We start from the raw sequence: 17093 nt of genomic DNA, 5'->3' as shown, positions 1-17093 counted from the left end.
GAAAAATAAGTCACTTTAAAAATCTAAACAGTGTCAGAAATGGAGGTAAACTATGTAAGTCCATTTCTGCCACAAGAAGGCAAAAAAAAAAAAAAAGATGAAAATTTAAGTTATAATTTTGACACTTTACATGATAATTACGATTTGTTCGTTTAAATTTCTAATTATTTATGCCATTATTATTATTATTCCCCCAGAATTCTAATTTACCAAACCATGATTTTTTTTTCTTATGGAGCGGAAATCGACTTGCTTAGTCAACATAAACTGAGGAAAAATACGTTTTTTTTTTGTATAGAAATATTTTACGTCTTTTAGAAACCGTACAATGCTGTGTAAAAACCAATTACGTCACCGTTGTTTAAAAAAAAAAGAAGTAAATTCTAGAAATAAGTCAAAGTTTGAGTCACCATTTACTTTATTGAATGGAAAATGAATTTTTGGCTAACTTTTCCTTGTGTGCTTCGCCTAAGAAAGCAAGAAACACCGTTTTGAAACATGAGGGTGAGTATAATGACAGAATTTTCATTTCTAGATTAACTGTCATTTTAAATAAGGGGAGGTCTTGATAATGTTACAATTAAATATAAATGTTTAACATGTTGTGTTTTTGCAATATGTTTGACTGTTTAATCACCACAGAGGTAAAAATTAAACACTATATAATCTACGAGACACGACGCTAATCCGAGTGTGAGCTCATTTTAACCACTAGATAGCGCTGTAGACCTACAGAACATACGTTCAACAAAGCAGTTCAATGTTTCATTTATGGTCCTTCTGCTTATCAAACCTCTAAACATCCATTGCTTTTCTATTACAGACATTTTCTTCTCAGATTAGATTTGGTTATATTTTATTTGAATATTTCATTTGAAAAGAGAAAACACTGAAATGCGGCATTTAATACGATTTAAATACAGAATGAACCCTACAAATTGTTTTCGTTCTCTGGAAAACATTGCTTGCGTGAATGTATTTCCCCTCAATAACAGTAAATATAATTTTCTCACGCAAATTAACCATTGGGAGATAAATCGAAGGCTTGCAGAGTGTAGCTACTGTTCCTAGTGCAATTTCATAATAATAGGAATCTGTATTTGTGAAGTGTTAGATTGCGCACATCCTCCAATTTGGGAGAGATAGCCTAATATTGCTTTCAGACGACATAATGTTTGTGTTTGAGGACAAATATAGATAAATGTAAATTATAAACCAAATATAGAAATCAGACTAGATAATTTAAAGGCATAAATCACGCTAGAACAGTAAATGCTGCTCAAGTGAGATTAAAAAAAAAATTGTTTCAAGAGAATGAATGCCCTTGTTTTAAAAGGTATATTTTAATATCACACAACGTTTTATTGCCACTTTTCAAAGCAACTCTCACAAAATACATGGACTGATTCTTGTCCTCAGTCTCCTTCAAATTGCTAAGATTTCACATAAATGTTTCTTAGGCCTTGCTTGAGAACAAAACTAGTTGTGGATGAATCTACACAGTCATGTGTGTATACAGTATACACTGCATGTAAATCCTAATGGCAAACACTGTCAGCAAATGTTGTATGTCTTTAGTAGGGCATGTTTTACAGCTGTTTGTCTCTCCACTCTCTGATCACAGACACTCGACCGCAGCTGTGAAGTATCCATCACGTCTCAAAAGTAATGGAGGCCCGGTTCTGCTTCATTTCACCAGCTGGGAGGTGTTGATTGGGCCTTTTTTGGGTAAGTGAGCAAAAAACGGCTCCACTAAAGCTGATAAATGCAATAGGAGACGGAAGGATTACCAGTCAAACGGAGTGAAACCAGCTTTCGCTGTTACGGAAGCAAAGGCATGCCTCATTTGTGTCCCACGACATGTGATTCAGTTACTGTTACAATTCTGCAATCACACAGAATCACTTTTTTCCCCACAGAGACACACACTTGCCATTCCAGCACAACTGGATATCAATCAAAATGTATCACTATGAATATTCTTGGCATTATTGTGTTAGAATTCACAGATACCCAGGTCGTCTCTAAACGCGATGTGCTTCTTTGTTAGGACAGCACCACACTGAGTTCCTGTATGCTGCTGTGAGTGAGATCTTCATTAGAAACCTTGAGCCCTTCACCAGGATCTGTGCCAGGTACTCGGTCTAACAGCCAAACATGTTGATAATTAAACCCCTGTAATCGAGAGGTGTTATCACAACAATTAACAGCAAAAATGTGAGGGTATGAGCGAGAGTCTCCGAACGTGTGGCTTTGTACGCAGTTCCTCCCTTTTTTTAATTTGATGGAAAGGTTTTACCTTCACTCTAATCCTTTGGCTATTTGTTTAAGTGCCGAATTATCTGTGCGTTTTTGTTTTGAGTACATTTTGCGCAGTATTCCTCTATCAAACCATCTTGGGAGGGATTTGATGTGGGGGAAAGCGTACGAAAACATAATTTCTCTTCCCGTCTTTTTTCCTGAAAGCACATTTGTCTCTCTCCTACATTCCCTAATTCTCCAGACGTGTTCCAACCGTTCTCTTTTTTCGCCTCTCCCTCCCCAAAGTTGGCTTCCTCTGCCCTCGTTCCTAGGCATCAGCTGAAGACCCAGCAAGGCCCCCATACACAATGAGCTTTAATTGGGTTAAGTTTGTCCGCCACAGATAACATTTCTCTTTCTGTGGAGAATAAAACAAATTGCTGGCACTAATGGCACTGTTTAATGTAGCTCTTTTTATTATGGATGGAGGAAATTAGGAGGAGACTCCCAACAGAGAGCTGATGTCGTGGGAGTGAGTGCATTGTTGCAGCTCATCAGAAAAGCGTTTTTGCTGGAGCGCCGGCCTCCTCGCCGCGGTTGCTCATCTCTCTCTCTCGCTAAGCCCTTTCATGTGCCCTTTTGAAAACACGGCCGTGCACCTACGAATTGGAGCGTTAAAGCGTATAGCCTGTGCGATCTGATGTGATCGGGCCCCGCGTTTGCCGCCATGTGTTCCGAACCTGTTCTCCGTCCGCTGTTTTTTATGCTTTAATGCCCTAAGTCCATAAAGCTGGTGTTTCTTTGTGTAAGTCTGGGGCAAGAGCCAGGGAAACGGGGGCTGGAGGGGGGCTTGTTATTGAGGTTTTGGCACAAGATACGGTAAGCCTAAAAGCCTGAAATTTGTTCTGCATTGCTTTCGTTTCTGAAGAGGGTCCCCCTTTTTCAAGTCAGACGTCTCACTGCAGCAAGCTAATGGCATGCGAGGACAGATGCACACCCTGGCATTTAACACGCCAACACCTGAGAGTGTTTGGAAGACAATCAGCAGTAAAAATGTAATGTTCAATCTGGATTTTTATGGTGGCTAATCAGGACTGATGAAGTAGAGGGTACATTAAAGTGCAGCCGAGCGGTCAGCCCCAATCTGCGTTCCTGCTCTCCACCTCTCAGTCGTGTGCCCATGTGCACTCGGCATCAGCACGGCTGTCTGGGTCCGGGGTCACTGTAACAAACAAAATGTGCTGTTTTAAGTGCCGCGCTGTCCTTATATGGACAATTAGGCGGCATATTTTAGCAATCCTATATTTTGCTGATGTACACGTTGAGACAATTAAAAGCTTCTGGCAATGCTTTCCTGACATTTTTTGCTTTCATAATAGATTCTATCAGGTCAGGTCACCGCAGCTCGGTCCCGAAAGTAAAACCCGAATAGAAGGAAGCTAATAAAATGACTCATTTTTTTGGGCTCTGCTTCAGATCCATTAGCTACAAAAGCATTTGTATTTTAAACCTCCTTGTACGGATTGACAGAAGTGACACCGTGAGCGTGCGCCTCTCCTGTACTTTGTTAACGAGACAAAAGAGTGTTGGCTTTGCAGTATTTAAATCAGTTATGTCTAATTATTTCATACAAAAATAGCCTATCTAGGGCAAAGCCAATGAGATGTAACATTGTCTGTGGAGGGGGGACATGGAGGAGTTGGCGTGAGTTCAGCTGAACAGAACAGAACAGAGAGAATATGCTGTAGGCAACATAAATATAACATGAACTCTCCAGGCTTGTGACAGTACAATGGGGGAGTGTTTAAGGGTGCTTTCTGGGTCCACACTGTCCAATGGATGATAGTCGCATAAGAATAGCAGCATACCTAGGTATGGTGAGAGAGGAGATGGATGAGAGAAAGGACAAAGCGCTGTTGAGCTATTGCTAAATTTTGAATAATCGTCGCATGAATAATGTAAGGGCACCAATCTACCACCGTCCCTGCTGCGTGAAGGAAAATACTAGCCAATACTGAGGCCATTTCAATTCAGTTAGCAGTGAAATGAAGTGTTGCAAATGCCTCCGTCCTTATAATGTCCAATGAGAGATTTGCTTCCTCCCGTCCCTGCTGCGTGAAGGAAAATACTAGCCAATACTGAGGCCATTTCAATTCAGTTAGCAGTGAACATTCTAAACATTCAAAATTTTTCAAATCGCATGCAGTCATCCAAGCTCAAAAAATTATTTGCCACTCATTAAAATCGTCCTAAAATAGCAACGGCGTCTATTCCAAACAGGACCACCGCATTTGCAGTTCACACCTCTTTTTCTCCAGCGTCTTAATTAATTTCATCCTCATGTCTTGTAAATCTTATTCTGAACTGTTCATTGTGGCACAAGAAAAATGCAAATCCGTAAAAAGATGACAGAGGGTGTAATCGCGTGCTATGTGATTTCACAATGCCACTCTTTCAAACCATTCATGTCTCGGCTGTCCTTGAACCTTAAGGAGCTTGTAATGTGAGCTATTTTCCTCCTTTGAATTTATCCGAGAAAAAGGGACCACTGCGGTGAGCTTTCGCCCCTTCATGCCAGCGGCCTCTCTCTCTGGGACACCAGAAGCCCATTTAAATGCAGTCTCCAGGCGTGCGCTCAGACGAGACAAGAGGGGCCCCGGTCCACTGCGGGGGGTCAATTTTAAAGGCCGCTCCGTGGCTCCGCGGGGTGCCTGGCTCAATCTGCAGGATATACCACTGACCGAGACAGGGTGACCACCATGTTATCCATGACAACGGCTGAGCAGCTCCGGCGCGCCGCGTGTGATTTTGACCATTTCTTAGGTTGATTTTTGCACAAATGATCCTCATTCTGCGACTGCGCTTCGGCAGTACACGCAGGCGCCAGACAGATGCTGTGGGGACTAAAAATACTGTCGAAAAGGCCTAATCCTGCCAAAAAGAATGCAACAAGGATCCTAGGAAAAGGGGTTAAAAGTTAAGTAAAACATATCCCATAATACCAATGAAAATAAAACAACACATCTGATAATATCAAACATTATTTGCATATGCAGATGTTTTTCAAAAATAAAATGCATGCACTTGATGTTGCAAAGGCTAAACACTTTTTTTTAAAACTCCATTACAAATCTGATCTGTTTACTCACCCTGTTGTTGTTTTTGTAAAACTTTCTTTTTCTCAGTCACCATTCACTTTCATTGTATGGGGGGAAAAAGAGATGCAACGAAAGTGAATGGTGACTGAGGCTGTCAGACCTTAACATACAGCCTAACATCTTTTGTGTTGAGCAGAAGGAAGAAAGAAAGTCAAACCGGTTTGGAACAACGTTAAATGATGACACTGTTTTTATTTTTGGCTGAGCTGAACTATCCCTTTAAATCGTAAATCTTATTCGTTTAAACGCAGATAAACGTGTTGCAAAGGCGACGTGGAAATGATAAATGTTCAAAACAAACTCCCCAAATAGTCAAAATGTCATCGTATCCAATCGTCAGTTAAACGCTGGAGTGAACCCGAGACGATGGCACCAGTACAAGGAGCGCAAAAAGCGAATCCAGTCCGTCTTTTTTCTTGAACGCTGCAGCGTTTCCTCGAAGCTCCGTGTTTTGGCCCCGATCCGTGCTCCAAGTTAAGCTGTAGTTTCCATGGCTGACCATGGTTTGGTGCTGTTGGCTCTCTCTGTCTGCTCAACCCAGGCTGTGCGGAGCTCCCTGCGGGATCAGAGCGCTCCCCCGCCGGGACCCTACTCTCACATCCTCCTGCTGGGACACGGCTACATTTCCAGCCAAGCCTGGCTTTATTATGTGTGTCTGCGCTGCAGCCCCGCCAGCAGTCGGATCGGGAGGCGGAGGGAAGACCAGAGTCAGGACAAAGAAAAAGGGAGAGAGAGGCTAGCGACTAGAAATATTTACGGCTTTTAGGACGATAAACAAGAAGAAAAATCCCCTCAGGTAAAAATGCTGCGTAAAATGCCATTGAGAGTGGCACCTTCGGAAAAATAACAGCGAAGGAGGGCGGTTCGGCGGCATCACAACGAAAAGAGACAGTTGCGACAACTGCAAAAAGGAGGAAAAACATTGCGAATCAATTCCGAAACACCGTCGAAGTGGCTTTTGCACATTATCGGCAAGTATTGTCACCTCTCGCCACTGATCAGGTGTAATTTGGGCACGCTCCGCTTCTTCAAACTCCGGGCGCGCGTGCCCGCTCCGTCGTTACGGAGGAACAAAAGAGCGTTCGCTTCTCGAGCACGGGGAAAAGCCGCAAGTTATTCGTTAAATCTACAGGTTGGAGAAGTTCAATCATTGGAATATCAGTTTCCATTGCCGTAGGCCTACTCTCTCTTCCTTTGAACGCTTCTGGACTAGCGAGACTGAAGTTGCCGCATTGCAACAGGCAAAGTGAAGAAATCTCCCAAGTATCAGCGCGTGACCTGTCAATATTTCTCGGAGAGGACAAGATACCCGTTAAAGAAAGTAAAATATTGTTGTTAACACGGAGATGTCTAGACGCAAGCAGGCCAAACCGCGCTCCGTTAAAGGTAAGCGTTTTATGTTGGTAATGGTATACGAAAGGGAACAACTCACATGACCAATGAGATTTCATGGGTAAAAGTGGCGGGGATTGTGAAATTTATCGATTTAATGCGTTTGCTTTCAGTAGTGACATTATGTTCAGAGACTTTAAGGAGGCTTTTTTACATTGAAAGATAATTAAGAAATGAAACACTTTCATTTTGATGCCAGGTGCCACCAAGTCTTGTGTTTGGCAGTACAAGTTATCTCTTATAGGGAAGGTGCTGTACCTGGACGATTAGAAATGGTGCTTGAGTTTATTTTAGGTTATTTATTAATATTATTAGTATTTTAAATGGTATTTAAGCAATTTTATTAATTTATATTTATTTTTGTAAATAAACAACATCACTTTATACATAAGTATTATTATATACTGTTTCGTTAAATTATTAAATGTTAACTTTTTTGTTTGCGTTTAATTTTTTTAATGTAAAAATAATATATATATATTTTTTAATCAATAATACTGCTACTGCTCATAAAATAGACCTTTAAATAAGTGTATTCTCATTTTGTCCTCTTTGTGGAAATCCTAAATATTCTGAGATGTTTTTTCAACTCAATTTAGAAACCCCCCTCTCAGTCTGTAGTAGTATTGTGAATGGAATTTGATTCTCTATAGATCTCAGTTTGGTGTCCCCCCCCCCTCTTTGCTGTTTATTGTCTTGAATTTATTCCCGGTTGTGACTTTGACATGGCAGAATCAGTCACAGACAGTCTCATCTCATTCACACCCCTCCTACAAGACTCAACACTCACAGGCAGGTGAATTTAGGAGCACTAAGGCCTGCTGCTATTTTGTCTTGTCCATCAGCAATGTGCAGCAGATATTGTGCTGCCGGTCGAGATATCACTTGGCACCCTCACCCCAATAGAAACCAGATGGGCTTTCGGGTGGCCATGTGGCCCATATTAGTACCCCCTCCCCCAAATAATAACCAGTTTTTTGTTTTAATTAATGGCTGTAATCTGCAGAGGTTCATCAAGAGAGAAGAAAATGGTTGTAAGTTTACATAGAGTGTAAGAGTATAATATTCATGTCGGTTGAACTGGAAATACAACGTGTTAAGAATCGGTTATTGTCACAGATATTTAACATTGACAGAGCCTGCTGAGTGCAGATCAGTCGTAAACAATGTCATTGAGTTGTTTAGGAGAGATAGAGATGAGAGAGAGCAGTCTTTTTGACCCTGTAATCAATAACATAATTTTTTTTATTTTTACCAGCTTTTATTTTTTACATGCATGAAGTGAAATATTCAGCAAATAAATATGCATCATCTTTTTTCTCCCCAATCATTAACTAATAATGTTTTTAGCTTGTTCTGTTTTTTTCAAGGCAACTGCAAATCAAACGTTTTGTTGTATTGCAACAAATACTATTGCAGTTTTCTATCGAGTATGCATTAGCCTGCTGCAGCACAGAGGTTTGGGGGGGTAAACAGTGATTGTATTGACTCAGCGATGCACGTCAATCAGAGGCCAATTAAATATGTAAGCAAGGCTCGCTCTGTCCCTATCTCAGCCCAGCACCTTTAGCTTTGATTGCTATGCTCGGAGATTAGAAGGGCACCAACAATATGTCTGAGAGTGGTATGCACAAAATCATTCATGTTTTTTTTTTTTTCTGTCCCGGTGTCTAGTGTATTGGCTTGCTCTTCCAGAGGTTAAGCTTGTTTGTCATTAATTTCTGCTTTGATATCTTCAAATCTGCAGGTGTTGTGGCTGTAGAAAACATATGCAGGCACATAGAGAGGGGGGTTCCTCAAAAAAGCGTTGCCCATTGTCACGTTAGACCAGGGATTATTTTCCAGTAATGGAAGTCATGCTCTCACATCACATTACATTAGAAACTGTGATTGCCAGTGTTATTCGCGCGCACAAGAGCGAGAGAGATTATTTTGAGAGGAAAAAGACAGCGAGAGCGTTCGTCAGAGGGGGAGAGGGAGCTGCGCTTATCAAAATATTATTTCTCTCAATTAATCCCTTTTTAATGTGTGTCTATGCACTGAGTGCTCGGCTGTGGCATTCCTGTTTCGTATCTCCACCGTCCCCATGAGTGTTTCATGCATTATGTAGCGATGATTATTACTTAATTACACATTAATAAATCCCCTTCATTTGCAGGACATTAAGAGGGGGATGAATGCACACGACAGGAAAGGAGACAGTGTGGGCACTTATTTCCGTTTTTTTCATTGTTGTTTACAGTCAGTCGAATCAAATTGGACATTTTATTCTACGAAAGGGAGAAAACATTCGAGTAATGCTAATCTGAAGCTCGCTGAGAATGAAATCTATTGGCATTATTCCCCCCTCTGCCCACTGACACGAGGGTCTTTTTGGGTACGTGGGTATGTGGATGGGTTTGTACCTGGTTCATGTGTTGAAATGTCTTTCAGGAATGCATTTAGCTCTTCCTGCAGAATACGTTATCCTTTAGCAAGTGTTTCGATAGGGAATTGGGTAATTACTCGCCGTTTTGAATGTAAATTTTCAGTTGTGCATTTCAACAACTGAGGGACTGTGGGAAGGAAGGGATTTTCATACATAGATACATAACACAACAGCGAGTTGTTTTTGCAGGGACATCTAGATAACAAATAAAGTAAAATGTAATTTTTTAGTAATTTTGTGGATTTCTGAAGTGAGGTTTGAAGTTGCGGATTTTTCCGTCTTTAAAGAACACTGCTGAGATTTTCTGTTGTATGATTTCAGTGATATTAGTTTTTTCTTTGGGAGCTGTGTTACATGTTAGAGGGTAAGAAAAGAGGCAATGAAGCTGTAATGTGCTGTTGTGTTGATCTTTTTTTGGTGTGTCTTTATGTAGCGGTACAGATCTCATCTTTTTACTTTCCTCCATTTCTGGAACCATCTGCTTTTAACATTAAATGGCTTTTTTATTGTCACCTAGACTTTTGGCAACGGCGCAGAAGTTTCATTGGTCAGTGGGCTGTTGTAAAACGCTGAAGTGAGTTACCATAGGGCTGCAGAGCCACAAATGAAGAGATCAGGGAACGAGAACCCCCAGTGTTCTTATGCATCCACATTTGTGTTTTTCATTTTGTGCTTTGATTGGTGTGCTGTTTTCAATTTTTTGTGCACCTAATCACTCTATTGCATCTGTTGCACATTTTCAGATGATGGTTCATTGACAATAATAGATTGAATTTATTTTTAGTAAATATTTCCATTCACTTTTCTGTTGTAGTGCCTGAAACATTTTTTTTTTATGTTTTCCTAATTATGTGTTTAATTAAACATTCTTTTAGTGATTTTTGTATTTTTTTTATTCGAGCTTTTTTAAGAAATGACAATAATAATCTGAAATTGAGAAAGCATTTGTTTCAGTTCTAGACTGTTTATGAGAAGAGTGTAGTATTTATTTTGTGTGTGTGTGTTGACTGTTAGAGGGTGTGATTTTGAGATAATGGGAGATGAACCACAAAATTGATTTTTATGCTCTTGCTTTTTTTTGTTTTCATTGACTTCACAGCATGAACAATTAGTTAAACAAGTCTAAAAGTATTTCATCAGAACCAGGAAAAAAACGTAATTGCGCACAGTTTGACAGCAGCTGAGGTCTTTTTTAATGGCTTTCTTTGGGTGTTGATGCGACTGGTATCATGATATTAAGAGGCATGCTTTTCTTCTGCTCTTTAACTTTCTTTTCAAGTCAAATCGTTATACCTTTCCATATCTCGAAGCAGTGACCCCTATTGGTGTGGAGATCATGGCGTAATTCATCTGGTCTGTGATGGTAGGAAAAGGCGGGTGGGTTTGGATGTGGGTTTCTCCCCGGTGGGCAGTGTGTCTGCCATTTTTATCATACTTGTTGATATGAGGTTTTCTGGACGTTCTAACTGTGGAGCACTACATGTATTCATATAAACTATTTCATTCATAAATGGATATTCTGTCAAGCATTTTTACAAACTCACGGCATTCCAAGGTCATATGCGTTACTTTCTTTTGGAAAACACAAAAAGAGAACTTTAGCAGAACGTCCATGTTGAGGTCCATGTAAAAAAAAAAAAAAGAAGAAAGAAAGAAAGAAAACATACATATAAAAACACCATATACTGTATATTCCTAATACTTTAAATACGTGGGAGTTTTTAAATCTATTTTTCAAGGTATTTTATTTTTACAATTACAGTATCATAAATTAATAATTCATAAATATGATTGCTTTGGCAGAATTGCACTACCTTGTCTTGTCATAAAAAGGTACAATTATCAGATATTTTAAGAGATTTATTAGCCTTTTTGATATCTCCTGCATTATTATTTATGTATGTTTCCGCATGCAAATTACAACTTAGGTTTACATATATCACAATTCAAACGTCTGCAATCAGATTATTAAAAAAAAAAAAAATTTTATTCAGCAAGGATGCATTAAAGGAAAAATGGCAGTAAAGACATTTATAATGTTGAGATTTCTATTTCAGATAAACGCTGTTCTTTTTAAACTTTCTATTAATCAAAAATGTACCACAGTTTCCACAGAAATGTTAAGCAGCTCAACTTTTTTTAAAATATTGATAATAATAAGAATGTTTCTTGAGCAGCATATTAGAATAATTTATGAAGAATAAATCAGTGACACTGAAGACTAAAGTAATGGCTGCTGAAAATTCAGCTTTGCTATCACAGGAATAAATTACATTTTCAAACATATTAAAATAGATTTTTTTTTGTGTAAAAATATTTCAGAATATTTCAGTCCCCCCCCCCCTGTATTTTCATTATAAAATGTTGCTTGTTTGAGCAAAATATACTTCACTGACCTCAAACTTTTGAATGGTAGTTTTGTCAAAAGTTTTTATGTCAAGATGTATTTGTCTGTGTGTAATTGACTTTTCCTGGTATTCAAAGATGCATTAACGCTCTCTCTCTACTCTTTCTCCTCTCCGGGTGGCTGCTCTACGACCCTGCCCCGTCTCGCTGGGCTGTACATTAAACATAAGGAAAGGGGGCAATTAAGCCCACTCTCTACACCTGGCTGATGCATATATTTATTGGCCTGTCTCCCTGCTGGACAGGCTTCAGGCCTTGGTCTGAGCTTTTTGGGGTGGTGATTGAAGGGCTGCAGAGGTCATTAATGAGGAGTGCTGGTGCTGGTTTGACCCCTGCTGTGCCCCCCAGAGTCCCTCTGACCCTTCACCAGGTCATCTGGTCTCCCATGACAGAGCGCTCAGGGAGCCATCCTAGACCAGTGAAGGACTGGTATAGCTGGAGGTGAAATGTTTCTCTGTGTGTGTGTGTGAGAGTGTGCATGCATGTGCCCACGCACTGAGAAATCTCTTGAACGCTTGTGGCTCTCTCCAGAGCTGAACCTATCGATTTCACAAGGCCTAAAAAAGTTTTCTAGCAGCAAGAACAAAACCGCTAAAACAAAGATACGCTTACAGAGTTGAGTAGCCTTGCCCTTTCAAACACAGATGGAGTTTGACTCCTCAAAACGAAACTTTTGAGTAATTTGCAGAGTTCATCCAATGTCAGAATGTCTGGCTGTACCTTGTTTCAGATCTTGTAGACAATTACGTCGGCAAATAAAGAGGCGTAATTAATTTGGCAGAAAGATAAAAGACGACTCTGACCCTTCACTTATCAATTAAAGTAACTAGTTTTAAAAATACAGACATGGCTAATGATAGCAAAGCGGCGCTTGTCAGTCTGCTGTTTCGTCACGGGCAGATTATGTGTGCGAACCATGGGTCTCTGAGTTGGGTTAGTAATGCCTTGATAAATTGATTTTAAGGCGTGAAGCTTCTTCGCTTTATCCTGAGGCTAGTCTGGAACCTAGCATAGAAGCCTTTTTGGCTTAGAAAGAATTAGCCTCCATTGTAAAAGACGCCCCCCCCCCCTGCAAAGTCGGGGATAATAACCCGTGCAAACAGCGGGGCTATACTGAAGAAACAATTAAAGTCGCTCTTCGTTCGAGAGCGCTTGCACACACATACGCTCACAAAGGGAGAATAAAAGGGAGGGGAGACAAGAAAAAAGCGGAATAATGACATTTACAAAACAGCCTTTCTTCTATGATGTGTTCATTTGTTGGTTAAAAGTCAGGTTTTTCCATTGTGTGCAGTTCACTTAGCATGTGTGCTTTTTTGGAGGGCTGCTCCTGTATTCAAGAAGTTCCCAGAGGAACTGAATGAGGCAACGAGTGATTATTACACTGTTCTCTCTGACTTCTCTCTGTTCACCTCATCTCACCTCACTTCTCATCCTACTGCCTGACTGTACAAGCTCAAGGTTAGAAAAATGTATATTAAAATAAATTTATATTGCATTGTTATTTTTATATAAAAATAAAAACTTTTTTTAGAAAAATAAATATATATAATTTTTGTTTATATTATCTAAAACATTTATATTATGCAAAACATTCCATGGTGCAGGTCATATTTAAAAAACATTTTCTGATCATAATATAATGGTGAAGAAAATCACGGTGTATTAAAACTGAGTGTTGCAGTGAGTCATGCAAGTAAATGAAAGTCCAGTGGGTTTGCACCATGCAGGTTCAAACTACACGTTTTCAAACTAAAACTTTATAAATGATTGGATATATGTTTATATTTTAAATCTTAGGCCTAATGTATTATATTGCATATGGAGTAAGAAATACGAGGGTGAGGGAATATGGAACAGCAATTAACAATATAAATTAAAAATGGCACTTCATATCAAAAAATATGTTTAAAGTAACAAGAAAGTGGAGAAATTGGATGATTTAGACTCAAACCTGTGTCCCTGAGTGCACAACGGCTTTTACGTGTCGCAAACACATGCGCCACCCACTTCACCATGGCTCTCACAGGTTTGTTATTTCTAAAAGTAGTAATTTCCCCCCCAAATCTGTGTTTTAGATGGTTTGTTAGAGTATGTGAGAGTTTTATGGTGCTTATCTGGGAGTGTTGTGTCAAGAGTGATGACTCGGGCCACATTTATGGAGGTGTGTAGAAGCAAATTCACATTTACCTCTCTGCCAGCACACACACGGCTTATCTGCATTTCTGTACAAGCTCAAGGTTAGAAAAATGATTAAAATAAATGAATATTGTATCATTATTTTTGTATGAAAATATTAACTTTTTTTTTTTTTTAGAAAAATCTATATAGAATATAAAACATATGCAAAACATTCCATAGTGCAAGTCATATTTTCTGATTATAATATGATTCATAATACGATCTGATCATAAGTGGTGAACAAAATCACAGTGTTTTAAAACTGAGTGTTGCAGTGAGTCATGCAAGTAAATGAAAGTCCAGTGGGTTTGCACCATGCAGGTTCAAACTACACGTTTTCAAACTAAAACTTTATAAATGATTGGATATATGTTTATATTTTAAATCTTAGGCCTAATGTATTATATTGCATATGGAGTAAGAAATACGAGGGTGAGGGAATATGGAACAGCAATTAACAATATAAATTAAAAATGGCACTTCATATCAAAAAATATGTTTAAAGTAACAAGAAAGTGGAGAAATTGGATGATTTAGACTCAAACCTGTGTCCCTGAGTGCACAACGGCTTTTACGTGTCGCAAACACATGCGCCACCCACTTCACCATGGCTCTCACAGGTTTGTTATTTCTAAAAGTAGTAATTTCCCCCCCAAATCTGTGTTTTAGATGGTTTGTTAGAGTATGTGAGAGTTTTATGGTGCTTATCTGGGAGTGTTGTGTGTGTGTGTGTGTACGCTGGGGGCTGTTCTGATAGGTGTGTATCTGTGTTGTTGTGGTTGAATGGGATGATGATGGGGAAGAGAGTCTCTTTCAGCTACTGCAATACAAAAAAAAATCCAGGGCCAAGAGAAGTGCGCAGAAATTATTAACCATCCACACACTCGCGCTCCCAATTCTTCTTTATTCTCTCTTTCCTGCTCAGCTTCTCTCGCCTAATAAATGCTTCATGTCACCATCAAACAGGGCCTGACTTGCTCCAGGAGAGGCAGAGAGAAGGGAGCGGAAAGAAAGAGAATTGGAGATCGTGGGGCGTGGGGGTTGTGTACTGTGGGGCCTTAGTGTTGATGGATGGATGGACAGATGTTAAAAATGTAAAGTTTTGACCTGTTCTGTAGTGATGGACAGGGGACCAGGCTGTCCGATTCTCTTTCTTCTATCTGGATCCAGCTCGGTCATTAAACTCTGATAAAATCCAATATCAGAGGTTTTGCACCACACTATCTTGAGGCAAAGTGTAAAACGCAATACTTTACACATTGGTACTGGAGTAATCAATCCGTAATTGGTTGGAACACTTTAGTCCAAGTATGTCGCACTCATTAAGTGTTATTTTATAACTTCTTTTATTGACAGTAACAGAAGTAACAGTGCGTTACATAATCACAATTAGCATGTTGAAAAGGGTTATAGTATTTTTTCCATACAGTGGAAGTCAATGGCTATGTCAACTGTTTGGATGCCAGCATTTTTCTAAATATTTTGTTTGGTGTTCAAAAAAAGAAAGAAATTCATAGAGGTTTGGAATGACATTAGGGTGAGTAAATGATGACAGAATTTTCATTTTTGGGTGAACTATCCCTTTAATTTATTATCTAACAAATGCAAATGAAAAACTCTCCCTTCCTTATAATGTACAAGTGATTTTCATTAAAATTAACTTGTGTTGCATAATAATCTAACACTAACCTTTCATAAGTAACTAGTGTAATTAAATTTCTACATATTTAATTTACCATTATTTGCACTAAATGTATACCATCTATTTATATAATATAAATACATTGTATTTAATATAATGTTCTACATTAGAAATTATTCAGTCTATTTGTTTAGTAACTCTCAGTAAAAAGTAATAATGTAACTTTACTTTTAAAAGTATTGTTCACCTGCACCGCTTGTGTGTATTTATCTATGTCTTGAGACCGAGTTCTTTAAAAATTCTCATATACTGGAAAGGAAGATCCTTGAGGTCAAGGACTGAGCGTTATCTCCCCGAACGCACACACTTTCTTTCTATATCTTGTGGTCATGTCCCATAATAAGGGTCGCTGTAAGTGTGGGTAGAGTTCATTTAATAAGAACCCCTCCCACAAAATCCCCATACACAAACAAACATGCACTGGCATGGTCTCCGGCGGGCTAAACAAACAGTAGAAGGGTCTCAGAAGGAGCGTGATTGCAGAGTTAATCTGTCCTCTAGTGATGCAGGCCGGCCGCAAAGCTCCTTCAGAGAGGGACACATTGTAATGCCTAATCAAGTCTGTATCAAACTAAATAATGTTGTAGCGTGAAATTGGAAGCCGAAGTCAAAAAGCACTCCCCAGCCTGTACTACAGGATAAGGCAATTAAGACTCTCTCTCTCTCTTTTTCTCTCTCTCATTCTTTCTGTCTCCTGAGCAGTCAGGCTGTACTCTTACGTCTTTGTGTGGAACAGCCCTATTCTCTTTCTCCCTCCTGTTCGGTTGATGGTATTGTTGGTGGTGTACTGGGACCATCTATTTTTGGAGGGTCCCGAAGGCACTGTGATCCAGGGAGGCTGTCCTCTTCCTAGGTCAGGGGCATTCGGCACGGGGCCCTCCACCTGCCAGAGGGTTTAAAGCAGGCATTTTGGTCGTTTTGTCTCCTTGAGTACTCTACAGATAAATCAATGGAGTACTCGGGGATCTGCGCTGTTGTGCATTGTTGGTCTATGAGCAAATGCGTCAGAAGGATGTCTTTAGCGAAATGTTATGCTGTTATTTTTTTTTTTACCCATATGTCAAGTTAAAATGCTTCTTTAAAATATAAATTTTTTAGTAAAAACACATCACAATACCCCTGTATTCTGTTCCGTTTAGTTGCTCACCATCTAGATGAGTGAAAACATCCTGATTCTTGCAATTTTGCGATGTAGCCTTGGACTAAGTCAATGTCTACAGATATTTCCTTCAAAGGCCAAATTTTCAAAATTTTTTCTAATTTGAGGAAGTCCAAAGATCTAACTGTGAATATTTCTGTCTTTATATTTTCACTTTAATGGATTTCACCCCAAAATGTAGTAGGGATGTAACGATTACCGGTTTGACGATAAATCATGATAAAATTCCCCACGGGCTCCCTCTGACTGTCTTCAGAAACGATTCGATGGCATTTTGTTTTCATCTTCGCTCTGTAATACCTAAAGGAAGTGTTCTTAATCGCAATACTGCTTTGTTCGCAGAGGTTACAGGAAACAGCTCTAATTAAGCTTTTCCATAAGCGCCACCTAGTGTCAGAGAGTGGATTTACAGAGACTTATATTTAC

The 17093-nt window shown here is 39.3% G+C and overlaps 1 protein-coding gene across 3 annotated transcripts in view; it reads left to right on the top strand.

Annotated features, from left to right (window-relative positions):
- Window positions 1-5592: 5592 nt before the first annotated feature.
- znf423 (zinc finger protein 423) overlaps window positions 5593-17093 on the top strand; it is a 187779-nt gene continuing 176278 nt past the window's right edge. For all 3 annotated transcript variants that reach the window (XM_016550571.1, XM_016550570.1, XM_016550568.1), the window contains exon 1: window positions 5593-6785. In XM_016550571.1, the coding sequence (XP_016406057.1) occupies window positions 6746-6785 (40 nt within the window). In that variant the 5' untranslated portion in view covers window positions 5593-6745. The remainder of the gene's footprint in view (window positions 6786-17093) is intronic.

The sequence above is a fragment of the Sinocyclocheilus rhinocerous genome, unplaced genomic scaffold (assembly GCF_001515625.1).
Source record: "Sinocyclocheilus rhinocerous isolate Xijiao unplaced genomic scaffold, SAMN03320098_v1.1 scaffold1938, whole genome shotgun sequence".
NCBI lineage: Eukaryota > Metazoa > Chordata > Actinopteri > Cypriniformes > Cyprinidae > Sinocyclocheilus > Sinocyclocheilus rhinocerous.
The sequence above is the reverse complement of the archived record's forward strand: the minus strand, read 5'-3'. Positions and strand labels throughout refer to the sequence as shown.